Source organism: Macaca mulatta, chromosome X, assembly GCF_049350105.2.
Source record: "Macaca mulatta isolate MMU2019108-1 chromosome X, T2T-MMU8v2.0, whole genome shotgun sequence".
In the NCBI taxonomy this organism is placed as follows: Eukaryota; Metazoa; Chordata; class Mammalia; order Primates; family Cercopithecidae; genus Macaca; species Macaca mulatta.
Window position 1 is genome coordinate 48,250,764 of NC_133426.1, and position 16,225 is coordinate 48,266,988.

General features: G+C 45.3%; 1 protein-coding gene across 3 annotated transcripts; it reads left to right on the forward strand.

The window, feature by feature from the left end:
- Positions 1-2,581: 2,581 nt before the first annotated feature.
- Positions 2,582-13,778, forward strand: LOC709052 (putative protein SSX8). Of its 3 annotated transcripts, none has more exons than XR_013412838.1 (9): positions 2,582-2,685; positions 4,751-4,839; positions 5,313-5,427; positions 6,113-6,208; positions 8,050-8,099; positions 10,072-10,207; positions 12,589-12,749; positions 13,157-13,564; positions 13,600-13,778. XR_013412838.1 is itself a non-coding variant. In XM_077988699.1 (9 exons), the coding sequence occupies exons 2-8, from the start codon at positions 4,771-4,773 to the stop codon at positions 12,687-12,689; spliced, it is 690 nt and encodes a 229-aa protein (XP_077844825.1). In that variant the 5' UTR covers positions 2,582-2,685; positions 4,751-4,770; the 3' UTR covers positions 12,690-12,693; positions 13,157-13,778. The 3 variants fall into 3 exon arrangements, 2 of the variants coding, with proteins under 2 accessions (XP_077844825.1, XP_014982839.1); XM_077988699.1 differs by adding an exon at positions 5,000-5,122 and having other exon boundaries at positions 12,589-12,693; positions 13,157-13,778; XM_015127353.3 differs by having other exon boundaries at positions 12,589-12,693; positions 13,157-13,778.
- The last annotated feature ends 2,447 nt before the right edge of the window (positions 13,779-16,225 follow it).

Here is a 16,225-nt window from a genome sequence, read left to right on the forward strand (position 1 = left end):
AGCACTTTGGGAGGCCGAGGCCGGTGGGTCACGAGGTCAGGAGTTCAAGACCAGCCTGGCCAAGATGGTGAAACCCTGTCTCTACTAAAAATACAAAAATTAGCTGAGCATGGTGGCAAGCACCTGTAATCCCAGCTACTCGGGAGGCTGAGGCAGAGAATTGCTTGAACCCAGGAGGCAGAAGTTGTAGTGAGCTGAGATCACACCTCTGCACGCCAGCCTGGGTGACATAGTGAGACCCTGTCTCAAAAAAAAAAAAAAAGAAAGAAAAACGTAATTGTGTTAAAGATCCTGAGATGGGGAGATTCTCCTGGATTATCTGGGTGGGCCCTAAATGTAACATTGAATGTCCTTATCAGATTGAGGTAGGGAGATCTGACACAGGGAGAAGAGAAGAAGGCAGTATGACTGCCATGATTTGAATGTTCCCACCAAAACTTGTGTTGAAATGTAATTGCCATTGTAACAATATTAAGAGGTGGGGCTGTGAGGAAGTGATTAAGGCCATTATCAAAAGATTGGATTAGTTATCACGAGACTGGGCTTGTTATAAAAGGGAGTTTAGCCACATTTTCTCTGTCTGTCTCCTGCACTTGCTTTTGTCTTTCATTCTTCCATCATGGCACAACCTTTACCAGATGCCAATGCCATGCTCTTGGACTCCTAGCCTCTAGAACTGTACACTAAATAAACTTCTATCCTTTATAAATTACCCAATTTGTGGTATTCCGTTATAGTAACAGAAAACAAACAAAGGCAATGACCATGGAGACAGAGATTAGAGTGATGCAGCCATGCATTAGTCCATTCTCATGCTGCTATAAAGAACTGCCCGAGACTGGGTAATTTATAAAGGAAAGAGATTTAACTGACTCACAGTTCCACATGGCTGGGGAGGCCTCAGGAAACAATCATGGCCAAAGGTGAAGAGGAAGCAAATACTTTCTTCACATAGTGGCAGGAGACAGAAGTGCCAGCAGGGGAAATGCCAGACGCTTATAAAACCATCAGATCTCGTGAGAACTCACTGTCACAAGAAGAGCAAGGGGAAAACCTCCCCCACTGGGATTTTTAATCCGTGGGGATTACAATTTGAGATAAGATTATGGAAATTATTTTAATTAAAAATAAATAAATACATAAATAAAAGCACAGATTTTGGACTCAGTTCAACTTCTGGGTGAATCCCAGCTGTGTCACCCACTGACCTTGAGCAGACTGCTTAATTCTCTGAGCCTCAGTCTCAACATCTGCACACTGGGGATGATAATAGTATTTAACTCAAGAGAAGGTTGTGAAAATCAATGGGAAGATGCACATAAAGGGCTTTGTGCTGGGCTCAAGGGCCATTGCCCTGTCCCTGCCCTAAGGGAGCTCCCTGTCATCCTGGGGGGATCTTAGAGAGATCAGGGCTGTACATGGAAAGCCTAGAGAGGAATGGGGACTTGTTGGAGGTGCTAGGGATGGGGGTAAGGGAGACTTCTTAGACAAATTGACTTATGAGCTCCCTGATGAACACAGTGGGCCCTAATTACATACTCTTTTTAATACTATTATTATAAATATTATTAATATCAATGGGTAAAATATATTTCTGGTTTTTTGGTCTTTTAGAAAAAAACATATATAGAAGTGAGTTTTTTTAGTTTAAATTTCTTTTTAAAAAAATTTTTTGTAGAGATGGGGGTATCACTATGTATCCCAGATTGTTCTGGAACTCCTGGCCTCAAGTGATCCTTTCACCTCCTGCCTCACCCTCTCAAAGTGTTGGGATTACAGGCATAAGCCACTGGGACTGACTCATTGAAATTTTTCTTTCTTTCTTTCTCTCTATCTCTCTCTCTCTTTTTTGGACAATATCTTGCTCTGTGGCCCAGGTAGGCAGCAGTTGCCGAATCATGGCTCACTGCAACCTCGTACTCCTGGGCTCAAGCAATCTTCCTAACCCAGCCTCCTGAGTAACGGACTACAGGCACACCACCCCACCTCGCTAATTTTATTTTGTGTGTGTGTAGAGAAAAGAGGGTATCGCTCTGTTGCCCAGGCTGGGGTGCACTGGCGTGATCGTGGCTCACTGCAACCTCTGCCTCCCAGGTTCAAGCGATCCACCAGCTGTGGCCTCCCAAAGTGCTGGGATTACAAGAGTGAGCCACCGCGCCCGGCCCAAATTTCTTACGTTACTACAGAGTTCCTAGGAAAAATCCCATACATGAAAAAGTTAGAAACTGACAGGAAGGATTTGAGATGGCGACTTGCTTCGTATACACTGCTTATTAAAACTGGATAACAAATGCACCACGGGGGGTGGTGGTGGGGATAGGAAAAATGGCAAGACAAAACCAGCCCATGCGTACTCTGATTTTGAAAGAATTTAAAGAGAAAATCAGAGCATGCGTACTCTGAACTTGGAGTAGCCAATCCCAGGGGACGCTTTAGGCGGGAAAATCAGAGTCTCTGCCCTCGCTTTGAGAAGGTTCTGTCCCTGGAGCCTGGACTGAGAGACCCCACGTCAGCTTGGCTTGTCCCGCCTACTGTTCTGACTTCTAATTGGCCAGATGGAGTTCACTGACTGCCCTGATTGGTCCATCATCCTGGGGCAGTGACATCACAGAATATTTTCTCCTCCTCCAGCCACACTTTGTCGCCAACTGCTGCCGACGTCGCCACCACTGCTTTGTCTCTGAGGTAGGTTCTCTTGAAGGGACACCCTAGATGGGCCAATGGGGGCAGATAGAAAAGGAGGAAGCCTCCGTAGGGGCCTCAAGTGCTTGGGCTTCCCAAAATCTTGAGGACTGAAAGACAACTAATGCCTTTCAGGGCGATCATCATGGAGGAGCCTCCCGCCTCGGCCTCGCGCCTACAGGCCTGTGCCATCCCACCCCTGGAAATATTTTTTCATTTTTGTATTTTAGTAGAGACGGGGATTCGTTATGTCGGCCAGGCTGGCCTCGACTGCCTGGGCTCAAGTAATCCTCCCACCTCGGCCTCGGGACTACAGGCACGCACCACCCCGCCCTCACTAATAGTTTTTATTTTTCATTTTTTTTAGTAGAGACAGTTTCGCCATGTCGGCCAGGCTGGCCTCAACCGCCTGGGCTCAAGCAATCCTCCTGTCTCTGCCTCGGGACTACAGGCACGCACCACCCCGCCCCCACTAATATTTTTTATTTTTCATTTTTTTTAGTAGAGACAGTTTCGCCATGTCGGCCAGGCTGGCCTCAACCGCCTGGGCTCAAGCAGTCCTCCCGCCTCGGCCTCGGGACTACAGGCAGGCAGCAACCTGCTCCCACTAATATTTTCTATTTTTCATTTTTTTAGTGCAGATGGTTTCGCTATGTTTGCCAGGCTGGCCTCGACCACCTGGGCTTAAGCAATCCTTCCACCTTGGCCCTAGGACTACAGAAGTACACGACCCTTCCCACCCTTTTGTTTGTTTGGTTGGTTTTAGTAGAAACCGGATTTCACTATGTTGGCCAGGCTGGCCTCAACCTCCTGGGCTCAGGCAATCCTTGCACCTTGGCCTCAGGACTACAGATGTGTGCCATTCCACCCCTGCTAGTTTGTTGTTGTTATTGTTGTTGTTCTTTTTAGTAGAGACGGGGTTTCGCTATGTTGGCCAGGCTGGGCTTGACCTCCTGGCCTCAAGCCATCCTCCCACCTCGGCCTCAGAACTACAGGCAGGAACCACCTCGCCCATGCTGTTTTTTTTTTTTGTTGTTATTGTTATTAGTAGAAGTGGGGTTTTGCTATGTTAGCCAGGCTGGCCTCGACTTCCTGGGCTCAAGAGATCTCTTGCCTCAGCCTAGGGACTACAGGTGAGCACTACCCTGCCCCCACCAATACTTTTTATTTTATTTTATTTTTTTACTAGAGGGTTTTGCTAGGTTGGCTAGGCTGGTATCGACCTTGTGGGCTCAAGCGATCTGCCCCCCTTGGCCAGCCAAGGTGCTGAGATGTTACAGGCCTGTGCCACCACCCCCAGCTAATTTTTTTGCGTTTTTTTTTTTTTTTTTTTTTGTAGAGATAGGGATTTTGCTATGTTTCCCAGGCTGATCTCAACCTCCTGGGCTCAAGCGATCTGCATGCCTCGGCCTCTCAAAATGCTGGGATTATAGCCATGAGCCACTGCGCCTGGCCGCTTGCTGCAACTTGAAATGCCCCACATTCTCTCTAAGGGATGGCGGGCTCTTGTAGTCTCGGAGATTCTAGCTCTCTTCCTTCTAAAAATTTACAGGTAACCCAGTAATAGCCTCTAAATCTGTTCATATTAGCGAAGGTCATTTCTCGTCAATGGAACAGAACCCCCCCCATCCCTCTGCCTGATCAGATCCATTACCAAAGAGACCATGTTATCTCTGGGAGTCACTTCCCTTCCTTTATTGAATGAGTGGAGGCATCAGAATGCCCACACTCAATAAAATTACACAGTCACGTCCCTGCCTCCCCAACAAGGGTCTGTACATCTTTCAGGGTAAGCCTAGCTCCAGGGAAACTACTAACGACATTGGCTAACCCCCTCCCAAAGACTCAAGACTGCTTTGCCCATAGGAAACCTGTCATCCCAATCAATACTTCTCCCAGAAACTCCTGGCTCCCTGTTTTCATCCGACTACTCCCCATGTCCTTACTCAGGGACAGATAAGCTCCCAATGGAGAAAAGGAACAACTGATTCCAGGTGACTGAGTGTGGCCGGCCTTCACTGATTTCTCCCTCCACAGGACCAAAGGTCTCGGACTGTTTCTCTTGCAGGTCAGACTGCTCCTGGTGCCATGAATGGAGACAACGCCTTTGCAAAGAGACCCAGGGATAATGCTAAAACATCAAAGAAGAGAAGCAAGGTGAGGTGATCTGGAGGGGGCATAGCAGTGGTCCAGGGAACAGAGTAGGGTGACCAAATTTCTGAGGAGGGGAGGACAGAGGTACTGGGAACAAGGAGCAGGGTATCTGGGGAGATCTGGACCCTTGGGAGCCTCCCACCCTCACTCTGTCATCACCTAGAATCCCTGGAGACAAGTCTGTGACCCTGCACTACATTTGGCGACTCTCAGTCCATTCTGGAAGGTGGGAAGAGAGCCAGCCAGCAGCATTAAAGCCCTACTGTGTGCCATGGGAGAAGCTAGGGTAGGTCCCCCATGGTCTCTGAGTTAGCCATGGCATCAACCAGGACAGCTTATCATCCCCACTTCCCAGATCCAGCACAAGGAAGCAGCTCCAACTGAATGGCAGACATGCCTAGCTGAGTCACTGCCAAAATTCCTTTCTTTCTTTCTTTCTTTCTTTCTTTCTTTCTTTTTTTTTTTTTTTTTTGTAGGCCTTCGATGATATTGCCAAGTACTTCTCTAAGAAAGAGTGGGAAAAGATGAAATACTCGGAGAAAATCAGCTATGTGTACATGAAGAGAAACTATGAGGCCATGACTAAACTAGGTAACAGAAAGTTCTAGGAACAGACAAGTCTGGGGATACATGAGCATCACTTTTCCTGCCTAGGCTACTTCTTAGGCTGCAGAAAGCACCCCACATTTTCCTTTTGGGAAGGAAAAAATCGCAAGGCAGCTTCTGGGTGTTCTGCTCTTCTGTATCCTGTCAGGGCTGAGGGCAGGGACTGACCATGGTGGAGCTTGTACCTGGACCCTGCACTTTTCTCTCCCTTAGGCGTCTGTTCTGATGAACCCAACTGTCTCTGTGGCATCACAGCACATCTCCCACCCTACCTTCCTCCTCTCGGCTTGGCTCTCTCTCTCTCTCTCTCTTTCTCTTTTAATTTTTTTTTTTTTTTTTTTTTTGAGCCAGACTCTCACTCTGTCACCTAGGCTAGAGTGTAGTAGTGCAATCATAGCTCAATGCAGCCTCGAACTCCTGGGCTTAAGCAATCCTTCTGCCCAGCCTATGGATTAGCTGAGCCTACAGGCACATGTCACCATGCCCAACTAATTTTATTTTATATTTTGTAGATATGGGAGTCTCTCTATGTTACCCAGGCTCATCTTGAACTCCTGGCCTCAAGCAATCCTCCCACCTCAGCCTCCCAAAGTGCTGGTACTACAGACATGAGCCACCATGTCAGGCCTAAGTTTGTGTCTTAAGGAATAAACATTTTGCTTCTTTCTAGGTTTCAATGTCACTCTCCCACCTTTCATGCATAATAAACAGGCCACAGACTTCCAGGGGAATGATTCTGATAATGACCGTAACCACAGGAATCAGGGTGAGTAGATGGGAAGTGGCTGGAAAGGTCTCCTGAAGCCCAATTGCTTTTCAACTCAGCTACTTGGGAAAGATCCTCTGGCATTTGTTCCCTCATACACATCTGAGTTGAGTGAAAAAAAAAAATTGAATACAGAAAGTTAACTACAGAGGCCATTCATAAAATTCTTAAACATGCAGAACAGTAATATATATTTTCATGGATAATAAGTTAATGGTAAATACATAAAAACATAAATGTGAATAAAAAGCCATCAAATTGAGGAGACTGGCTGTAAATGGAGAAGGAGGGGGGCAGGGATTGGTGAGTGCTGCACAGACAGCTTCAGCCGTGACTTGTTGATAGTGTGTTTTGTTTTGTTTTTGTTTTTGTTTTGGACTGGAGATTCTCTCTTGTCGCCCAGGCTGGAGTGCAGCGGCACAGTCTCAACCCACTACAACCTCTGCCTCCCAGGTTCAAGCGATTCTCCTGCCTCAACCTCCTGAGCAGCTGGGATTACAGGCGCCCGCCACCATGCCCACCTAATTTTTGTATTTTTAGTAGAGACGGGGTTTCACCATGTTGGCCAGGCTGGTCTCAAACTCCTGACCTCAGGTGATCCACCTGCCTCAGCCTCCAAAGTGCTGGGATTACAGCCGTGAACTACTGCACCCGGCCCGTTTATAGTGTTTCTAACATTCTGAATAAATAAATCAGATCTAACATAGTCATGGGGTAATGTTGAGATGGGACTGAACTCAACATTATTCCCCATACTTTTCTGTGTGTTTGAAATATTTCCTTTTTAAAGGACATGCTGTTCTTGCTAAACATTGTTAATGAATCAAAGGACAGTTAAGAAAATTTTAAAAGTGAAAAAAAAAAGAAAATGTTAAAAGTGTAGATCCGCCAAAAACTTCCAGAGATTGTTTCATTAACAGCATGTAGATACTGGATAAATATCTTAAGAGAGAGGGTGATGAACACATTGTGTAATAAAGAACACTGTTTCTCTGTACTTTTTAAAACCAAATAGTCTTCTCATTCCCAAACAACCCTAATTCTCCGTGATGAGCTTGGAAGTGAGTTCGAAAGAGTGATCCCTCATCCAACACAGAGAGCTTTCCCAATTGTCAGTGAGCAAAGATAACATAGGGTGAAAAAAAGACAGGTTCTTGGGTAGAGATCTTTGTACACTTCAGGACTATTAGGGGAACATATGTGTTTACTTGGTCTTCTGCTCTGACAATACAATCATAAGACAAGGTCAGAATGTCCAAACTGTCTCCAATAGACCTATTACTGCCCAAGTAAACAGGCCAGAATCTACCATCTCCCACATCACTATAAGAGATCTGAAAATCCAGTGCTTGAGCATCTGCCAAGTTTTTGACATTAAAGGAGTGTCTTTTTACTGAAAATATTTCAGAACCACAGGACTAAATCATCCATGGTTCATTACAAATTTAACAGCTTAATTGACATACTTATGGTATGTGCACTTCACCCATTTGAAGTGTACAGTGATTTTTAGTTGTTGCACATCTTGAGTGGATACAGTTCAGATTCCCAATCAATTTAATTATTTGGGAAAAAGTAAAAGATACGTAATGACATAAGATGAGACTGTGATGGGGTTTAACCCCCATTTGATAAACCATGAGATGGAAAATTCTGAATTGATGCCACAGATAAATGCACCAACCATGACTAAACATAATTCAGAAACAAATCTGAAATAACTCCTCAACAGTGAGTGGACTCATAACCCTCTGCTACAGAATGCCCTCATGTGACAGAAGTCTCTCTAGAGTTTGGAAATCTTTACCAACAAACAAATATTCTGATGTATTCTCTTTCAGTTGAACGTCCTCAGATGACTTTTGGCAAGCTCCAGAGAATCATCCCGAAGGTGAGTATCTCTCAAATCTAAAGGACTAGAGAACCTTTGTCCCTTCATGGATGTGAACACTGGTAACAGTGGGAGCATATCAAAAATGCCCTCATTGCCTCCTTCTCCCCATGTCTATCACAACACCTGATGTAGCATCAACGGCTTGATAATACTAAGAGTTGTGATCCTTAATACTTCTTTTGTTTTCATACTGTCGCCAGATACTTTTTTAAGCAGTTCACGTGGATTAATTAATTTAACCCATAAGAAGACCTCTATGACGTTTCTGTTATTATCTCCAAATAGTAATGAATCACACACCTCAGTTGTCGTCCATATAAAATCCATGTTGTTGGCACAAATCTTCTAAGTTCTCTGAGCTCCAGATTCCTGGTCCATGAAATGGAAGTAAAGAATCATAGTTCGTGTTATAGATCATAATTATCAGCAAATTAATAATAAAATGAGGCTATCAGGGTACAGAGATGTTAAAGAATTTTCCTGAGGTGCAGTGGCAGTGGTACTCTAATCTAGAGCTCCAAGCCATTTAAAGCTCATTCACATTTGTATTTGTTTATGAAGTTCAGATGTTGCTCACTAGGGCTTTACCCCATAAGGCCTGCTGGTGCTTCCATTGAGACACCCACTCTCGCAACGGGAAGGAGCAGCTGGCCCCTCCTCTATTACCGAGGCCGCTCACTCACATGGCTTAGGAATCGCTTTGACTGTTGGCCCCTCCTTGAGCTCCTTGAGGGCCTTGTCTGTACCTGGGGCATCTGGGAAGCCCCAGTCCCAGCCCAGGGGATCCCTCAGAGGCCCCTGAATGAGTGATTCCAGAAGTGCAGATTCAACTCTGGTTTAGATGGTAAAGGCATCTGGGAGTTGGGTTGCCAGTGTGGAGAACGAATTCAAAGAAGGATCCAGAAAGGTATTCATTGTTATTATTATTACATTTGAACAATCTTTACAAGCTCAGAGAGGACTTTCCCTTAGTCTGTTTTACATGTATTATTTACTATTTCATAAGTGAGGAAGCTGAGTAAAAGGTAGCTTAAGGGCCAGGCATGGTGGCTCACGACTGTAATCCCAACACTTTAGGAGGCTGAGGTGGGCAGATCACGAGGTCAAGAGATTGAGACCATCCTGGCCAACATGGTGAAACCTCGTCTCTACTAAAAATATGAAACTTAGTGGGGCGTGGTAGCGTCTGCCTATAGTCCCAGCTACTAGGGAGGCTGAGGCAGGGGAATCGCTTGAACAGGGAGGGGGAGATTGCAGTGAGCCGAGATCGCACTACTGCACTCTAGCCTGGTGACACAGCGAGATTTTGTCCCCCTCCAAAAAAAGAAGAAAGCAGCTTAATATTGTTAGTCAGTAACACATCCCAATGTAACCAGAACTGATATGGGCACCACCTCACTGAATTCCACATTCAGTGTTGGTGGCTTGGTAGGGTGTTATGCCATATCTGGTACTGCTTTGTTTGCTGCCTAGATTAATTTCAGCAAATCATTTCTTTCCCTCTCCCTTCCCTGTATTCATCTCCCCACAATACCTTTCCCAGCAGTGTTTTGTCCCTTCTCTTATGTTTTTACATTTACTCTCCCAGCAGCTGTCTACAAGCTTACATGGGATCCCTTATATCTTATAAAAGCTCTTCCTTTCGTAGACCTTGAGAATTCGTAGAATGCTATTTTTCTCCAAAGCTTCTGTGTACCACATTCTCAATGACATGGAGATTTCTGATGTTTGCACCAGTGTCAGTCTTAAAAGAGTGTGAAGATAAGCATTCTAGCCCTGGAAACCCCATTCATTTAGGCCATTACTTTTGCTTCTGATCTCCCAGGTTTCTCTTATTTAGGTAAGTGTAACTCTGGCACCATTGTTGAGAACATTGATTAAGGTAATGCATGTGAAGACGCTTTGTAAGCTCAAAAGCACTATAGAAATGTGACTGATACTGTTTATCTGTGACCTTCACATTATAAAGATCATACCCAAGAAGCCAGCAGAGGAAGGAAATGATTCAAAGGGAGTGCCAGAAACATCTGACCCACAAAACGATGGGAAACAGCTGTGCCCCCCGGGAAACGCAAATACCTCTGAGAAGATTAACAAGAGATCTGGTAAGAGGAATCAATTCGGGAACAACCCCTCTGGCTTCCCTGGCTATGTTCGGGTGTGTGGACTGAGTATGTGACATGGATCCCAGACAAACCTGGTCCAGGCTGGGCTGAGGAGCTCGCCCAGCTCCAAATGAGACATTAGACATGACTTCCAGAGACACAGACTGGAGTTGTCATCCATATTAAAAAAGCCATGTGACTTGGGGCAAGTCTTCCAAATTTTCTCAATTCCAGATTCCTAGTCCATAAGATAGAAATAAAGAATCATAGTTCATAAATTGTTTGGAGGCGTTAAATTAAATCTAGAAGGCCTGATGACGTGAAAGGTGCTCAAGCAATTTTATCTGTGATTACCTGGGATCATATCTTACTCAGCTCAATGCCTGATACCCAATACAGGTGTACTTCAGAGATATTGCAGGTTCGGTTCCAGACCACTGCAATAAAGAGAGTCACACACATTGTTTTCCGTTTGTTTCACAGTGCATTAAGAACATTATGTTTACACTATAGTGTACTCTACTATGTGCAATAGCGTTATGTGTAAAAATGTACATACCTTAATTTTAAAATAATTCATTGTTAAAAAGTGCTAACAATCTTCTGAGCCTTCATTGAGTCACAACTTTTTGCTGGTGGAGAGTTTTGCCTCGGTGTTGATGGCTGCTGGCTGATCAAGGTGGTGATTGCTGAAGGGTGGAGTGGCTGTGGCAGGTTCTTGAACACAATGAAATCTGCCACATCGATTAGCTCTCCCTTTCATGAAAGATTTCTCTGTAGTATGTGATGCTATTGGATAGCTTTTACCCACATTAGAACTTCCTTCAAAGTTGGAGTGAATCCTCTCTAGCTGTGAAAGTTTTAGATGGCATCTTCTTCCAATAAAAAGGCTATTTTATCTATATTGAAAATCTGTTGTTTAGTGTAGCCACCTTCAGCAGTGATCTTAGCTAGATCTTCTGTATAACTTGCTGCAGCTTCTCCATCAGGGTTTGCTGCTTCTCCTTGCACTTTTATGTTATGGAGACGACTTCTTTCCTTAAACCTCATGAACCAACCTCTGCTAGCTTCACACATTTCTTCTGCAGGTTCTTCACCTCTCTCAGCTTTCATGGACTTGAAGAGAGTTTGGGTGTTGCTCTGAATTAGACTTTGGCTTAAGGGAATGTTGTGGCTGGTTTCATCTTGTATCCTGATCACTCAAATTTCTCTATTTCAGCAGTAAGGCTGTTTTGCTTTCTTATTCTTCTATTCACTGGAGTGTTCGTATTATTATTTCCTTCAAGAACTTTTCCTTTGCAGTGTATACTATTATTTCCTTCAAGAACTTTTCATTTGCATACACAGCTTGGCTATTTGGTGCAAGAGGCCTAGCTTTCAGCCTGTCTTGGCTTTCAGCATGCCTTCCCCACTCAGCTTAGCCATTTCTGGCTTCTGATTTAAAGTGAGAGACATGCAACTCTTCCTTTCTTTGGAACACTTAGCAGCCATTGTAAGGTTGCTAATTGTCCTAATTTCAGTATTGCTGTGTCTCAGGGAATAGGTAAGCCCGAGAAAAGGAAGAGAGATGGGGAACAGCTCATCGCTGGAGCAGTCAGAACACACAACATTGATCGATTACGTTCGCCATCTTCTGTGGGCACAGTTCCTAGTACCCCCAAAACATTTATACACAACATCGTGACTATAGTCAATAATAACTTAATTGTACATTTTAAAATAACTAAAAGGGTGTAACTGGATTGTTTGTAACACAAGGATAAATGTTTGAGGGCATGGAGACCCTATTTTCCATGATGTGATTATTACGCATTGCATGCGTGTATCAAAACATCTCACATACCCCATAAGTATAAACACCTACTGTGTACCCACAAGAATAAAAAACAAAAATTATTTTAAAAGACTAAGAAACAAAAAAATAATTGCAGTAATAACATCAAAGCTCACTGATGACAGATCACCATAACAGATAGAATAATAATGGAAAAGTGTAAAATTGGTGAGAATTCCCCCCAGAAAATTGCAGTATCTGCGAAGCACTATAAAAATGAGGTGCCATAAAACAAGGTATGCCTGTGTGCCCTTAGCAAATATGTGCAGAATGAAAGGAGGTATGGGTGAATGTTCCCATAAGTGAAGATGTTGGGAATCTAAACCTCACAACGGAAGGAGCCAGAAGCTAAAACTTTAATTGGCATTTGGTGTGTATTGGTGTGGGTCTAAGGTCTCAGCCTCTCTAAGCCAGAGAATGTGAAAAACTGGATAAAGAAGGCCCATGGGCACTTGGGAGCAGGGAGGCATCTCCTGTTTTTGAGAAAAAAGAGCCTAACACTCTCCAATCTACCCAACCCTCATCTTCCAACTCTTCTCCATCATAGGACCCAAAAGGGGGAAACATGCCTGGACCCACAGACTGCGTGAGAGAAAGCAGCTGGTGATTTATGAAGAGATCAGCGACCCTGAGGAAGATGACGAGTAACTCCGTAAGTGAACCTTCGGCTCATCCCCCACATCCCTGCAGATGTGCTATTCTGTTACGGTACCGGTATCCCATCTTGTCACTTGTTCCCCAAATCATTCCCTTCTCATAATTTTCCGGGGTACATCATTGAGGCTGAATGCTGAGATTTCCCATGCACTTTCTACTCCCTATCCTGTATATCCAGTGATCCTTCCTACACAGGATGCTGTGGACTCCCAAACCCCACGTCAGCCCTGATATGTGGGCCACATCTTCCTCTAGCCTAGGAATGGATAAACCAGGTGAGGAAGTCACTGTGGCATGAGCGGATGGTTCTCTTCGAGGAACCGTGGAAGGTGTGTGCAGGTCCCGAGGTAGGGCAGAATCAGAGTGTGCAGGTTCTACAGGTCAGGAGAAGTTGAGATTGAGTTATTGGGAATTGGGAACTCACTGTCACTTACCTTCCTTCTCTCTTCTCGCCTTAGCCTCGGGGATATGACACATGCCCATGATGAGAAGCAGAACGTGGTGACCTTTCACGAACATGGGCATGGCGGCGGACCCCTTGTCATCAGCTGTATAGCAAGTGAAAGCAAGTGTTCACAACAGTGAAAAATTGAGTGTCATTTTTCTTAGTGTTCCAAGACTTCGATGTTAGCATTTCCATTGTATTTTCTTACAGTGTGCCATTCTGTTAGATACTAGCGTTTTCATTGCTGAGCAAGACATATTAAATGCATATTTCGGTTTGTGTATCTATGCGCCTATCTCAGAAAGCAAGTATTGTCAGGTATTCTCTGCATAGAACAGCACTACCCTCCTTTCTCCCCAGATATGACTACTGAGGGCAGTTCTGAGTGTTTAATTTCAGATTTTTTCCTCTGCATTTACACATCACACACACGCACATACACACACACACACACACACACACACACACACACACACACACACACCAAGTACCAGTGAAAGCATCTCCCATCTGCTTTTCCCATTGCCATGCATCCCGGTCAAGCCCCCCTCACTGTGTTTCCTGTTCATCATGTACTTCCCTCATCCGATTTTCCTGTATCAGTCGCTGACAGTTAATAAACATTTGCAAATGTTCCCCAGTTGTTTGCTCCTCTCATTACTGTGCACACAGGTCTGTGCACGTGTGTGAATATTTCTTTAGAAAAGATTCTTAGAAGTGGAATTGCTGCATCAAAGGAGTCATTTATTCAACAAAACCCTAATGAGTACTTACTCGTGCTGGGCGCTGTTCTAGGTGCTGGAGAGACATCAGGGAACAAGGCAGACAGATGTTCCTGACCACCATTCTAGAGGAGGATGTTTCCAGTTGTTGGCTGGTTTGTTTGTTTTTTCTAGGGATGGGGTCTTGCTCTCTCTAGGCTGGAGTGCAGTGGCATGATCATAGCTCAATGCCCCCTTGAACTCCTGGGCTCAAGCGATCCTCCCACCTTGGCCTCCTAAAGTGCTAGAATTCAGGCGTGAGCCACCGCGCCTGGCCTCTAGTTTTTATTTTGATAGAGACTATACACTTCAGTCCTGGAGCAGGATTCTGCAGCAGATGATTGGGCATCTTGGCCTTTGCGCTCTGAACGATTTTCGGGTTCAAAGCCTGGGACGGCCCATTTGGGAGTATGTGGGAGGAGACACAGATGAAATCATCATCTGGGGAATGTGGAGGAATGAGGAAGATATTTGCACGGTAGACCCTGTAATGGGCAGGGAATAGAAGAGTCCACTTAGTCTCCATGCAGGGGAGCAACGGTGGGAAATTCCCCTGGACAGAAGCATGAGACTGCCCATCAAGGGTCTCACCAACCAAGGGCCTGGAGGCTGGAGTGGGGACGATGGTTTGGGAATGGGACAGTTCTTTCTCACAGGTACCACTGCATGGTGCAGAGGGGAAACAGTTGTGGGGAAGGGAAGGGCAGAGGGGAGTCCATTTTTGAACAAACCATTGTGTGTGAATGGAGGCATTAAGGTTCCATTTACACACAGCGGACTTGAAACATCAGACCCAGGTGGAGGTAGGATTAGAGCTGTTTTGGCAGTCCATAGCCCATCACCTTGGCCTTCTGGTTCTCCCCAGCCTTTGAAGGAGGACACTATCATCATTATGCCTATACGACAGATGAGAAACGGAGTCCCAGACAGATGGTAGGTGTCTTGTCACAGGTCCCACAGCTGGCAGGTGCAGGAGGGGCTGAGTTTGGAGCTCACTGACTCTAGAAACATGAAGGAGGACAAGTGTGTGTGACGGAGGGAGGGAGAATTGAACAAGCCCAGGGTTCTGTCCCTAATCGCAAGGTAGAGGCTGTGGGTTAATTTACCCAAGACAATGAGTCCTCAGAGAGGGAGAGTGCAGGGAGGGAGAGGCAATCGTGGTCATAGTGGGGACAGTGGGAGACAGAGATATGCAGGGTGGGCAGAAGAAGGGCAGGCAAAGAAGCAGGGGAGATCCAAGGCAAAGTGTGAGCTGTCACAGCCACCAGAGGGACAGGGTGCCAGGAAGGAGGTTGTGGGGCTCCAGGAGCAGCAGAGGTTCCCCAGATCTGTGAGCATGCCCTGCCTGGCACTGCAGGAAGAGGTGGCTGCCACCCAGGTCAGTGTGGATGTACCTCTACCTGTGTCTCAGAGGAAACAAATTCTATTTTATCCCAACATGTTTCTGTATTACACAAATGTAACATTTGGCTACTAGATTTTGAGTGCCTTATCCTCCATGCAAATAGCAGAGAGGATACCCTGAAAGAGATACTGAGGGATTTGATTTTTCTTTCTCCCCGGGAAGATGGGATCCATAAGTTGGGTCCCCCAGCCCACAAGACAGGTGCAAGGAAGGGTGGTCGGAAGATTGTGAGTCATGACAGGGAACATTTTTCCATAGGTTCCTTGGATATATAAAGCTCCCGACTATCTGTCTGTCATGGACAGATAAAGAGTGAATGTGGTCCCCTCTCCACAAATGTGTTTCTCTCCTTCATTATTTCTGTGAAGGGCTGAAGATACACAAGTCCTGATACATTACCTTTGAGACAGAGTCTTGCTCTGTCACCCAGGCTGGAGTGCAGTGGCGATATCTCGGCTCACTGCAACCTCTTCCTACCAAGTTCAAGCGATTCTCCTGCCTCAGCCTCCTGAATCGCTGGGAATACAGGCACCTGCCACCATGCCCAGCTAATTTTTTGTATTTTTAGTAGAAATGGGGTTTCACTGTGTCAGCCAGGATGATCTCCTGACCTCACGATCTGCTGGCCTCAGCATCCCAGTGTTGGGATTACAGGCGTGAGCCAACGCACCCAGTGATGCATTACTTTTTTGTTTTTTTGTGTTTTTGTTTGTTTGTTTGTTTGTTTATTTTGAGACAAGATCACACTCTGTCTCCCAGGCTGGAGCACAGTTCTGCAGTTTCAGCACACTGCAGCTTCGATCTCCCAGGCTCAACAGATTCTCCCAGTTCAGCTTCCGAACTAGCTGGGACTACAGGCACACACCACCACACCCAGCTAGTTTTTGTATTTTCTATAGAGACAGGATCCCACTAT

Excerpts from the sequence above, each read along its gene's own strand:
- LOC709052 (XM_077988699.1), top strand. The coding sequence starts at position 4,771 with ATGAATGGAGACAACGCCTTTGCAAAGAGACCCAGGGATAATGCTAAA. Across the intron at positions 4,840-4,999 it reads CATCAAAGAAGAGAAGCAAG|AATCCCTGGAGACAAGTCTG; the intron begins GTGAGGTGATCT and ends GTCATCACCTAG. Across the intron at positions 5,123-5,312 it reads GTGCCATGGGAGAAGCTAGG|GCCTTCGATGATATTGCCAA; the intron begins GTAGGTCCCCCA and ends TTTTTTTTGTAG.